Source organism: Diabrotica virgifera, chromosome 2 (genome assembly GCF_917563875.1).
Source record: "Diabrotica virgifera virgifera chromosome 2, PGI_DIABVI_V3a".
NCBI lineage: Eukaryota > Metazoa > Arthropoda > Insecta > Coleoptera > Chrysomelidae > Diabrotica > Diabrotica virgifera.
Window position 1 is genome coordinate 267,834,980 of NC_065444.1, and position 13,749 is coordinate 267,848,728.

The 13,749-nt window shown below is 30.8% G+C and overlaps 1 protein-coding gene across 1 annotated transcript; it reads left to right on the plus strand.

Annotated features, from left to right (window-relative positions):
- The first annotated feature begins 1,059 nt into the window (after positions 1 to 1,059).
- On the plus strand, positions 1,060 to 9,078 carry LOC126879873 (uncharacterized). Its single transcript, XM_050643187.1, has 3 exons — positions 1,060 to 1,596; positions 1,656 to 1,727; positions 4,878 to 9,078. The coding sequence occupies exons 1-3, from the start codon at positions 1,567 to 1,569 to the stop codon at positions 7,110 to 7,112; spliced, it is 2,337 nt and encodes a 778-aa protein (XP_050499144.1). The 5' UTR covers positions 1,060 to 1,566; the 3' UTR covers positions 7,113 to 9,078.
- Positions 9,079 to 13,749: the final 4,671 nt, after the last annotated feature.

Sequence of the window (13,749 nt, forward strand, 5' to 3'; positions counted from 1 at the left end):
AGAATTTAAATGGGAGGTCAAGAGAAAATAATTATTTTTTTAAAAATAATTACAGCGCTAAAAATGATAATATAACGGGTGGACCGTTACATATGGTCTCCAGGTTAGAATTGTTCTGAGCCATTTATTTAGATCGCTCCTAGCTGCATGTCCAGCGTATTCCCATTTCAATTTTAATGATTTTTGTACCACATCGGTGACTTTGGTTTTCTGTATTATCGATGTGTTTGTTTTCCTGTCCTTAATGTCTATGTTTGTGCCTCATATGTTAATATCGGAATAATGCATGCATCAAAAACTTTAGAACTAAGATGTAGTTGAATTTGCTGATTTCTAAGTATATAGTTCAGTTTGCCGAATACTGCCCACGCTAACTTTCTTCTTCTTTTTATTTCTTCCGTTTGAATTTCCCTATTTAGTATTATTTTTTGTCCTAATATATAATATATTCTTCAACTTTTTCTATAACTTTGTCGTTTATTATTGTCACGGTTTCTTCGGAGTGCATGACTTTTGTTTTATTTAAATTCATTTTCAGTCCTATTTTAGAAGATCCTGTTGTAGTTCTGAAAGCATGGTTTGCAGTTCTTGTAGGTCAGTAGCTATCAGCATTATGTCATCCACAAATCGTAGAATACTGAGGTATCGGTCACTGATGCTTATTCCCTTATATTTCCAATTTAGATTTTTAAAAACATCCTCCAAATCTAAGGTGAATAGTTTGGGTGATAGAGTATCTCCCTGTTTGACTCCCCTGTTTAATGGTACAAGGTTCGTGTCCTATTCATTTTCATTTAGGTAGTATGTAGCTGTAGCTTGGTTCATAGTTTCTTTTATTAAGTTAGTATATCTGCTGTCTATTCTACAATAATTTTGCATTGCGTTTATTACGGCCGTGTGTTCTATAGTGTCGAAAGCTTTTTTGTAGTCTACAAAATGGTATAAAAACTGGAATTTTGTATTGGTTACATTTTTCTATTAATATTTTTGTGGTTAACAGGTGATCGAAAGTTGAATAGCCTTTTCTAAAACCTGCCTGTTCATATGGTTGGGATCAGTGTTGCCAATCAGCGGATAATTATCCGATTTGCGTACCTTTTTGAGAGTTGTCGTACCTTCTGCGTACCTTTAAATAAATCGGATATTTGCGGATATTTTTCAGTGTATCTACTATCATCGACTAAAACTTTCTCATCCATATATTCCCAGCACCAACAACACATTAATTTTGTTTGCTTCCACCAAAATTTTTATAAATAGCCTATACTGGATGAATGTTAGTGACATCCGATACTTTTCATCTTTTGACAAAAGGGACATGTGCCGATTCTTTTGTTTAGAATTTAAATGCACAAGTGCATCCACTTAAGGCGTACTAATCCAATTCAAATTTCAAAATCTGTCTGCCCTCGGATGTTATTTATGAGTTTTTCGATTTTAGTCTGTAAACTTATGAAAGCTAATTCACGCACGATTTAGTTTTATTTTCATTGTATGTAGTGCAGTGCTTAAGTAAACGTCTCGTCTGTTGAAATAAGTTTTGGTTTGTGAAAATACTTTTTTATAATGGATAAATGGTTAATAAAAAGTGTTAAGGTGGGTAAAAAAGTTTACTAACGTGTGGATATTGAAATATAATAATGAATTTGTTTTAGACCAAATCAAATAATGAAAAAAATATTGCTGAAAAGCAGCCGTCAACTTCACGTCATGCTTCTGAACAACAGGTAATTAGTAAAATAATTAAGACTTCACTATATAATATACGGATGTTTTATTACTAATTGGACATGTTTTAACTATATTATAATGATGAGCTTATACAGTGCGAAAGGCACTTATGGAATAAAATTATTTGTGTCCTTGTTTTAAAGAATTATAAAAAGCGCTGGGACCCGTCGATTTTAATATATAAATGTGCACTTTTTAAATATAAATTTAAATCTACAGGGTGATTGACGCAAGCCTGGCAGAGCCCATATGTTTTATTTTTATTGGAACACCCTATATATTTTTATATTTTTAAAAGCTGCTTAACAACCAATTTTAACGAAATATAATTAACAATAATACAGGGTGAAATTTTGAAATTAGAAAGTATGGAAAATACTTATGGAATAAAATTGTTTGTGTACTTATTTTAGAAAATTATTAAAAAATGCTGTGGCCCGTTAACTTTTAAATTCAAATGGGCGCTTTATAAACATAGATTTAAACATACAGGGTGCGTCACGAAAGTCTAGTATAGTCCATGATCTTTAGTTTTAATGAATCATTCAGTATATTTTTGTGTAATTAGAAGCTACATAGTAACATCAACTCAAAAAAGTGTATTATGTAGGTTCTATTTTGAATAATACAAGGTGAATTTTGCAATTTTTTAAAAAGTTCGGCAAGACATTAAATACAAAACCCAATATATATTAGTAGTTTCTAAATAAAGTAGTTTCTAAGAACATCAAATTTCTAAAAAATACAGGGTGTTTCACTAAAATGGACAAGATAATGGACTATGCTAGACTTGCGTGAATCACCCTGTATATTCAAATTTATATTTAAACAGTGCATATTTAAATTTTAAAGTTGGGGTAGGTATCCTAGGGTATTTATAATTTTTTTAAATAAGGACACAAACTACATTATTTCATAAGTGGTTCCATACATTATAATTTCAAAAATATCACCCTGTATTATTAATAATCATCATACATTATATAATTCATTGAAATCAGGTTGCTAAGCAGTTTTTAAAAATATACAGGATGTTCCATTGAAAATAAAGTTTATGGACTATGCTAGGCTTGCGTGAATCACCTTGTACATTTAAATTTGTGTTTAAAAAGCGCACAATTACATCTAAAAATCGACTGGTCTCGGCGATTTTAAAAATTTTTCTAAAAAGGGCAAAAATAATTTTATTCCATAAGTGCCTTCCTCCCTATATATTTAACTCAACTAAATAAAAGTACGACAGTCAATGTAGATCGAAAACTTACGTTGTTTCGGAAAAAATCAAAAAACTTATATTTTTCTAAAATATATGTTAATTTTTGTTAATTTAAGTTAACTAATTGTTTAAAAACGACAAAAGCTGTTTTGTAGAAACGATTTTAACAATATCGGTGAATTAATATTTCTACCTTGATCAAAAATGTTTTTATTTTGTTTTTAATTATGCTGAATCCGATTCTGACGCAACAAATGGAAGATTAAAAAAGCTCAATATAACAAAATATAACAATCAACCATCATAATATATCAAATTGTATCAATGTTATACGAGATATGTTAAAAAATATGAATTTCGCTCAAAAGTAAAGTAGGTACTTTTCTAGTTCACAATATTTCAAGCAGAATGATATAATTATTGTATATTAAAACATAGTTCTTATTTAAGAACAACTAAAAATTATAGCATTATAACAATTTTCGATATTGTGAAATATTAAGGTACTTTATTCTTGAACAAAATTCATATTTTTGACGTACCTTGTAGAAAATTGATAATATTGGAAATCTGATGGTTGCATCTTAGATTTTATACCTTACAGAGTATTGTATGAAGAATAACATTTTTTCATAAAATTGATAACAAAAAAGTTTCCGATAGGTTCCAATCCAAGTTACGCAGACAGAGGTACTGTATCAGAGCTAAAAATTTTTTTTTGACATTTATTATATTTACGCTTGTGATTAAATGTATTTTGGGTAAAAACGTTCTGATGACTTTGTATAAACATTTTTTTAACTGATATTTTTCGGTGGTTTCATTACATTTTTTATCTTTCTTAATTTTCTCAAAAAGAAGTTGTTTATTTTATTTTTAAAGTAAAATAATTTAGTGCATTTTAAAAATTACATTGGATAAGCTTTAAAAAACACCTATAAAATTGTAATATATCCGTTTACACTTAGTAATATCCCAGTGGTATTTATTCTGTAAAACTACAAAGTATTCCAAATTACATTTCTTAAGACGTCGTAATGTTTCATTTAGTACGATGTTTGAAAAGTATGTTGTGCAAATTTAAGAGTTTTATAGGTAAAATCGTAATAGTACCATATATTTCTAAATCAATTTTTAAACAAAACTCTTGTAAGTCCCACTTTCCGCCCACATTGTACTTATGCCAATGTTTGTGAGAGGGATGACTTAGCGTTATAAATAAAAAGTTATAGAAGCTGTAGATTTAATTTTCGAAAAATCTTTATATAAGTTTTTTTTGTGTAAAATTTTCTAATTTTTCAATGGTCAAGTCAGTTTTTTCCAAAATTTATATTTTCGTAGGTATTTAAAAAACAACTAATTTCGCAGGTAATTTGTTTAATGAAAAATTAAGCACCCACTTTTGAAATAGAACTTTTTAATATGTTGTTTATTATACATTTCTTAATGAATCTATAAAAAGTTCTATCTTGTCTAATTTTTTCCGTAAGTAAAAACTCCTATGACTCCACTAACGGTGGAGTTTATCGGAAAAATAAAGTGGGACACATTTTTTAAGGTAAAATTAGATATTTATGTAGTTTCAGAATTTTCTATTGTTGACTGGGTCCGGGGTAGTATTAACCATATAAGTGTTGATTAAATTTAATTAAAATTAAATAAATCTGAATAAAATTAAACAAAATTAAATAAAATCAAATAAAAAATATATAATTAAAGAAAATTAAATAAAATCATTAAAATTAAATAAAATTTACATAGAATTATATAAAATGAAGTAAAATTAAATAAATTTCAATAAAATTAAATATTAAAATCAATTTTAAATGTTAAATCTTCATAATGTATTAAGCTAAGGATTATTTAGTTAAAATATGTCCAATTGTCCAATTATTGATCAAACACCCAGTATATCGAGAAATTATTTTAGCCTGAATCTAGTAATCAGCAAAATGTTACTGAAGAGCAGCCATCTACTTCTCATACTCCTAAGGGAGGAGTAATTATTAGTCAAAATGTTGACGTTGGCCGTGTTAGTAAAAAGATTAACACTTCTCAGAGTAATATTATTGTTGACACTAATGATGCCGAGCCCAATGATGCCGAGCCCAATGATGCCGAGTCCGCACCAATTGTTGACAAATTTCTATTGAGTTTGAAAAGGAAAGCTGATTTTGTAGATACACCTTCAAAAAGAATATGCAAGTTTATTCCAGCGTGGCTAACCGATAACGAGTTTCGCGGGTGGCTTAATAAATCAAATAAGCCAGATGATAAACACGGCAATGAATACGCATTTTGTAAAGTTTGTAAATCAAATTTGGTGGCTCATAAGGCTGTGTTACTTAGACATATGAGAACGGAAAAACACAAAGAGAATTTTAGTGCGGTATCCAGTAATATAAAAATAAAGGACATGTGTGTAAAACAAACCTGTGAAAATAATTTAGTTAAAAGAGCAGAACTAAAATTATGTAGTCTTTTGGCTACAAAGGACTTACCGTTCTTATTAATGGACACTGTATGTCCACTACTTAAAGATATTTTTCCAGATTCTAAGATAGCTCAACAATTAACCGTTAAAAGGACTAAAGCAACTCAAATAGTCGTTGAATGTTTGGGTGACAATTTTCTGAAAGAATTATATGAAAAGTTAAGAGTACCTGGAATGTTTTTTTCATTGATTATGGATGAAACTACAGATATATCGGTAAAAAAACAGTGTGCATTTACTGCAATATTTTTTGATGAAAATTCCAACTCATTACAAACAACATTTTTTGACATTTTAGAAAATACTGGGGGCACTGCAGTTGAATTATATTCAACTTTAAAAGACATAATATTTTCCAAAGGTATTCCTATATCTAATTTTGTTGGATTTTCGTCGGACACACCTAATGTAATGGTAGGGCCACACAATTCAGTTTTTTCCCATCTAAAACAAGAATTTCCTGATATAGTTTGTGTTAAATGCTCTTGTCACATGGCACATTTAGCAACTTCAAAGGCATGCTTGAAACTTCCCAAGCACATTGAGGACTTACTAAGAAATATAGGAAGCCATTTCAATAGAAGTGCTTGTCGAAGAGCCAAATTTCGGGAATTTCAGGAATTTTTTAAGGTTGACATTCACAAAATTCTATCACCTGCTAAGACCAGGTGGCTTTCACTAAAAGCAGTTGTGGACAGGGTTCTAGAGCAGTACGAACCATTACGTGCATATTTCAAGGAGAGTGTTTCTGAAGATCCTTCACATGTAACGGAAACTATGTTGGAAACTCTTAATCACCCTCTTACTGAAGTGTATTTAAAGTTTATGTCTTATGTTCTAGAGCTCATGACGGATTTCAATATTTTATTCCAATCCGAAAAACCACTTTTATATAGGGTTAAGCCCGAAACTGAAAATTTATTGAAGATTTTATGTTCCAATTATATGAATATTGTTCATATAAAAAAATGTGCAGAAATCCTGAAAATTGTTCACGACAATCCAGACAATTTTCTTCCATTAGAGCAAATTTATATAGGAATTTCTGCTTTCGACAGTTTGCAACATTTGCGATCGGATAAAGACACAAATTTAGAACAAGCAGACTTTGATAATTTTTTTAAATCAATATTATCCTTTTATATTGAACTAGTTGCTAATATCAAAGATCGGTTTAAATTTGAGGACCCGGTTTTTACTACCTTAGAGCTGTTAGATCCGAAGGTGGCCCAATCATTCCAAACAAAATCTTTAAAAAACATATTAGATAGGTTTCCAGTTCTAAATAACTTTGTCAATGCACAATCTTTGGATAACGAGTGGAGAAAACATGCACTCTTAGATTTTGATAGTTTAGACATTAATTCCAATACCGAGTGTGATATATACTGGTCTCAGATTTTTAAATTAAAAAATGAAGCCAACATATCTTTGTTTCCAAATTTAAAAAAAGTATTTTCATTGTTATTCGTTCTACCATTTTCAAACGCTGCGGTAGAAAGGGTTTTTAGTAATTTATTCAATATAAAAACAGATAAGAGAAATCTTTTAGATACATCTACAATTAGGGCTTTATTGGCGACAAAAGATGGTATCGGTAATACAGGCTGTGTAAAATTTACACCTTCAAAAAAAATGTTAGGATGTAACATATGGCAAAATAGTAAATGAGAATTTTGTACTTTATTAAATTATGTTTTTTGTATGTGTTGGATTACGTACTTACATGTTTAGGTTTTTAATGTTTTAATGTCCCACTGGCATATTATTTGATAAATAATGAAATGATTTAAAAGTCAGTTAAATATGATATATTTCTGTTATTAGTTAGTAACAACCAAAAAAGTTAAGTTTTCCATAAAGTGGGGGACTTTTTATTTTTTACTTTAATTTTCCATTTCCAACAATTGTTTTTTCCGATTATAGTGCTAGCTGACAACTCTGCCATGTAAGGTCATACCTACAAATTTTCCAACCAATATGGTTGATGTCATGTAATGCCAGGGGTTAATCTGGAAATATTTTTAACATCCTTTAAAATCGCATAATATAATGTAACCTTAACTGTTTAAAAACAACTCAAGGGTTTTTACCCGTATATTTTTGTGGCTTAAAGCATGTTAATCTGTGAATACACTGATGATGGAATATTGATTCCGAAAACGTTTTGTTGTGATATACCCCTTTTTAGGGATTTTAAATATACCTCTGATTTTTTAATCAACTTAAATTCCCCAAACCTAAACTAATTACCTACACAGAAATCAGTTAAAAAATTAATGCACTGCCTTAATTGTAGTTATAGTAGTTATATATATATTTTTAAACAATTTTGAATAAAAATTCTAGGAGAGTTGGTCACGGATTTCCACCATACTTCATTCGACGTATCTTGATGAGATTGCTAAATCCTTATTGGTTAATTGATGTTTATTAAGAATAAAATTGTAAAATAAAACAATTAATAATTTAATAAATAATAAATAATTTAATTTCTATTCGATAGATAATTAAGAATAATATCACCTGTCTTACAGGTTATATATGTGTCTACACTTTAACCACAGATGTACACAAAATATATGTATAACGTTACTCAGAATAAGGTAATCATTTGTAGAATACCAAATGTAAAGTTCAAAAGATTTTCCAGATTTCTCGGACATGAGATGTAGTTAAATCGGTTCTTTTTTTGTAAAGTTCTATCAAATCTAATATCTTAAACAAAACCATTTCATCAAAACATGTTATACCTAATTATATTTATGATTTTTTTGAGGAATGTAATGGTATGTACTATGCATAAAAGAACTTTCCGGCACAGAAACGTCACTTTTCTGCACACTACTGTCAGTTATTCTGTGAGAAAATGTTAAGTTTGTTTACATAAAATTGTGCAGAAAAATGCATTTGGAATATTGGTTGTAGAAAAATCTACTTACTTGAAACTAGTAATATCTAGATATCTACTAATTAACTCAAAAATCCTTCAAATTTTTTGCCTATAACAATTATATAGTCGGGCATTAACGTTGAACGCACCACGTGTATTATGGATAATAACTTTGATACCTTAATAACTACAAGACTGTCAAATACATTTCTATTGTTTTAGTTGTAATAAATCTTTAGTTGTTAAAAGAGCGTAAGCGCAAAATTTCGGACCAATAATCTTTAAACGTATTCATTTTTTTAGAATCCTGAGAAAACTAATAAGTATTTTTGAAAAATTTGAACGCAGAATTAAAGATTACATTATTACCGAGGGCTTAGAGTCCCTTAGAATAAACAAAATGTTTCTTTTGAATGAGATATTTGAAATTAAAAATCACACTCAATATTCTCTTTTCCTTTTACCCATGTAACATATTAGAATAAAAATTATAGAAGTCTTCAGGGACTTTAGGCCCTCGGTAATAATGTAATCTTTCATTCTGCGTTTAAATTTTTAAATAATACTTATTAGCTTTCTCAGGACTCGAAAAAAATAATGCATTTTAAAAGCATTGACCAGAAATTTTGCGCCTATGCTATTAATGTAGCTGTAGTTTATTTTGTATTGATTTATTTATTATTTATTTTTCCAGTACCTAGTTTTAGGTAGTTATTACGTTTTAATAAAATAATATTTAAAAGTGTTTTTTTTTAATTAAATAATTATAATAAATTAATATAACGATCCAAATAATGAAATATTTAGATTTATTTATTAATTTAGAATTTAACACTTACGATAATGCAAAGTACGAATAATATAATAATAGTAAGTAAATAATATTTACATACATGAATTAGGTAATAATCAGCTAGGATACGAGATTTTCATCTATAAACGAAAATTTTTAAACGGTGAAATAGAGAATTCAGTAGATTAAAGGGCCGGTTGTTCGAACGCTAATCAGAAATGGAATCAACTGATCATTATCAAATATTTAATTACTGTCAATGTCAACTTTGATTGGGTTGCTGAAAACATAATTGATTACAATTATGAGATTAATTGATTAATCAATCAATTATGTTAATAATTGTTACGTTAATTGATAATTAATAATTAATTAATATATTAATTATGTTAATTATCATAATGATAACTGATTGGCGTACGAACAACGGATTTTGTTATTTGATGGTTGTTAAGGCTACTAAAAGAATAACATTGGCAACATTGATTTTAATAACAGAATAATTTTTGACCTTGTGTACCTTTTCGTGACAAATCGGATGTTTTTCGAGCGATCATCGGATAATCTAGAGAAATGCGATTGGCAACACTGGTTGGGATTCATCGAATTTCCTTGTTAGTCGGGTAGTTATGACTTTGGTGAGTATTTTAAACAGGTGTGACAGTAGACTGAGGGGCCTGTAGTTTTCCAACTTTCTATTATCACTTTTATTGTATGATAAGATTACTTTAGAGTTGTTCCAGCTCTTAGGGACTTTGCCCTGGTGTAAACAACTGTCTGATTTATACCTAATGAATTGTAATTTAGTTTCTTATTTAAACTGTGCAAAGATTATCGCTTTAGTTGAAGAAGGCCATTCACAGCGGTTTGTGATGAAAAGAGTGGCTGTTTCTCAAAGTGATGTCTCACAGCTATGGAATAGGTTTCTGGACACAAAATCGATACAGAATACAGCTCGCTCTGGTAGACTCCGAGTTACCAATGAGCAACAGAATAGATACATTAGAATATCCATTATTCTCTGCATCAGCCCTCCAAAGAAACTTCAGGCATGCTACAGGAGTCAGAGTGTCGTTGGCTACAATACGAAGAATAATTTTTTAGTCAGGTTTGAGAAGTCGTCGACTAATACGAGCTGCTCAGGTACAGCCTAGTCGTGTTTTGCACCGTTTCCAGTGAGCTCAAGAACACACACCGTTTTAAAATTTTGCGTTTTTTTTTTCAGACGAGACCAGCGAGACCAGCATAGGCGGCGAATTCCTGTTGGCAAGACCAAACAAAAACAAGAGCTGCACAACTAGCATATGCCCGTCCAGACTTGAATCCGATTGATCATACATGGGTTGTGCTCTCCAGAGCTGTTCCTGTTCATGTCCGAAGGAATCCTCCTTGAACTCATCATGCATTTACAATTTATTATCTGTAGAGAAGAATGGGACAATCTGCCACAGGAAATTATTGATCGACTTGGTAGCAATATTAGAGCTCAAATCCATTGTTTGCATCGATTCCCGGGCTGGAAATGCCCGACATTAAAATTGTTAAATGCATTTTAATTGGAAATATTTTTGAAACTATGTGTATTTTACTTTTATTTCTTACTAAAATATTACCTACTTGAATAATTTACAAAAAATATATTATATTATATTTTTCCAGTTGAATTGACTTGTATTTTATATATTTTACATTAAATCTATTCTTTTTAATTCACCAAAGATAATATCAAACTAACGGCATGCAAATAAAAAATACTTTATAGTGCCTGAAATAACAAATGCGGAATAAAGACATTACAAAAGAGCAATATAAAAATTTCTCGTTTTACACTTCTAAACATTCAACGAAAGCCGTTCAGAGAAGATACAAAATCCTAATATCGGTAAACCATCCGTAAAACTGAATATCTCCCCGACAAAATCGTTTTATTTGTTTATTGCTCTTTCTTGAAATACAACAACGGAGCCGGAGAAGTACATTTGAAAAGATTACACTAATGCGGATTTGAGTTGTTTACAATGTTCGGATCAATATAACTATAAATCATTGCATATTTCGTGGTTTATTGGGGTTATGGCAATGATTGTGAAGCTCCCGAATGTTCGCAGGGGGTGATTTTACAAAGTTTGTTTTGTAAAGTTTAATGTTTGGTGGTTTATGGTCTCTTGATTGTTACTGATACCATAAATGTACAAAAAATTGTACATAATAAACCTAACGGTAGTATGATGAGCAGAGAGGAGAGGTTATGGTCAGTTTTGTGTAGAAACCAAAATCGGAACACACAATTTCTCTAGGAAAGTTTTTACCAAAAAAATTATTGTAGTATTTTATTTTCTTATCTTGCTTTTATTAGGAGACAGGAAAAATGGATTAAATATCAGGGATTGACGTTGCTATGTACATGTATGCAATTCTAAAAAATATAATTGCACTATTAAGAACAATGACCGGACAGAGAAAGCGATGCAAGAGGAAAAGAAAATATACGTAGCATTTCTTGACCTAGAAAAAGCCTTCGATAAAGTATCAAGACGGAAACTATGGAAAATATTAATAGAGAATAATAAATGAACAACAAGCTAATAAGCATGATACAATACATATACCTACAGTGAGAACAACAATGTCGTAATTTTCGTAATTAGTAATAATTCAGATTACTATATCGATAAATCAGATACTTCTATCTGATCAGAGAGGAAGACTTAGCCCAACAATATTTCTAATATATTATATAAACGAAATTAGCAGACGAAATAGAGCAGTAAGAACAGCGGGAGACGGTTCCCCAATAAGAAGACGATCAAGTGAGAAGACCACGAAATCAATGGAATGACAACTTTCTGGAGGCACATTGAAAAAGCAGACAGAGTTGGCCTCCACTGTTCCAGTTTTTGTTGTTCACTATTTCACTATTTCCTACTAACACGACATCATCAGCATACATTAAGCACCATGGAATGTAACCCTGTAGTTTCGCTGTTATCTGGTCCAAAACTAATGAGAATAAATACGGACTAAGCACAGAGCCTTGGTTTGGTGCAATCTTACTTTCACATAAAATTTATCAGTAGTCTCTCTCACATATGTGCTAACACTAGTCGTTACTCCCTCATACATATCCCTCACAGTCTTTACATATTCATCAGGGACTCCTTTCTTATTGAGTGCCCACCACAGAATCTTTCTAGGACCTCTGTCATATGCTTTCTCAAGACCAATGAATAACATATGAGCGTTTGTTTCTTTACTCCTGTATTTTTCTATCAACTGCCCTATATGTAATAAAAATTGCATCTGTTGTTGATCTGCCCTGCATAAAGCCAAATTGATTCTCGGATCTAACCGCAGCTGCACAGATCAGATCCTATCCCTAACAACACATATTAAAGCAGGTTTTCAAAGAAAGCAAAAAACATCCGTTGCTTTCATTGACCTATCAGCTGCATACGACACCGTCTGGAGACAAGGACTAATCTGCAAACTAATCCGTGCCATCCCATGCCAAAAGGTAACCAAACTCATTGATAGCATGCTCACCGACAGACCTTTTCACGTCACAATGGGCAACTTAAGAAGTGTCCAAATGAAGCGCAGCAATGGACTGCCACAGGGATGTGTTTTGGCACCCTTACTCTTTAATTTATAATAAATAGTTGAAAGACTGATAAGTTTGTACACACTTGAATGAATAGAGGAAATAAAAAATGTAGTATATCAAAGTGTGTAAATAATTTATTTCTTTAGCTGAGCGCTTTCGACATAAACGTCATCATCGGAGCTAATGCTAAAATAAAAAAAGGGGTCTTGTAAGAAAAAGAAGTACAAAACTCTTTTTTACTTAAGTCAATTGTTAAAAAAGTACCGCTACAAAATTGAGGTGTTAACATTTGCATCTTGTGAAAATAAATTTTGGTTGGATATGCTATGTCCTCCGTACAACCCCAAACAGTAAAAACAGAAAAACGGCAATTTTTTTTGTGTTTGTGTAACGTGTAATGTGGCCGTTTTTCTGTTTTTACTGTTTGGGGTTGTACGGAGGACATAGCATATCCAACCAAAATTTATTTTCACAAGATGCAAATGTTAACACCTCAATTTTGTAGCGGTACTTTTTTAACAATTGACGTAAGTAAAAAAAGAGTTTTGTACTTCTTTTTCTTACAAGACCTCTTTTTTTATTTTAGAATTAGCTCCGACGATGACGTTTATGTCGAAAGCGCTCAGCTAAAGAAATAAATTATTTACACACTTTGATATACTACATTTTTTATTTCCTCTATTCTTTAATTTATAGATCGCGGACCTACCTAGGACAACTTCGTAGAAATTTTGCTACGCTACGATTGGGCCATTGCAGCAAGACATAATAACATGAATGTTACAGAAACAATACTGACGTATGACCTTGCTGTTATGGGTGAATATTTTCGCAAATGGAGGCTACGGCCCAATGCAACGAAAACTGAAGTGTTCTGTTTCCATCTGAATAATGCCCAAGCCAACAAAAAACTCTCCGTTCACTTTGAAAACAGACTACTCACTCATAACTCAACAGCAAAATATCTTGGAGTGACTCTCGACAGAACTTTAAGTTTTAAGGAACACATACAAAGAAC

What these genes read in the sequence shown, in the direction of transcription:
- LOC126879873 (XM_050643187.1), top strand. Translation starts at nt 1,567, where the DNA reads ATGGATAAATGGTTAATAAAAAGTGTTAAG. An exon ending in GGTTAATAAAAAGTGTTAAG is followed by an intron (nt 1,597 to 1,655) that starts GTGGGTAAAAAA and finishes AATTTGTTTTAG; the next exon opens with ACCAAATCAAATAATGAAAA. An exon ending in GTCATGCTTCTGAACAACAG is followed by an intron (nt 1,728 to 4,877) that starts GTAATTAGTAAA and finishes AAATTATTTTAG; the next exon opens with CCTGAATCTAGTAATCAGCA.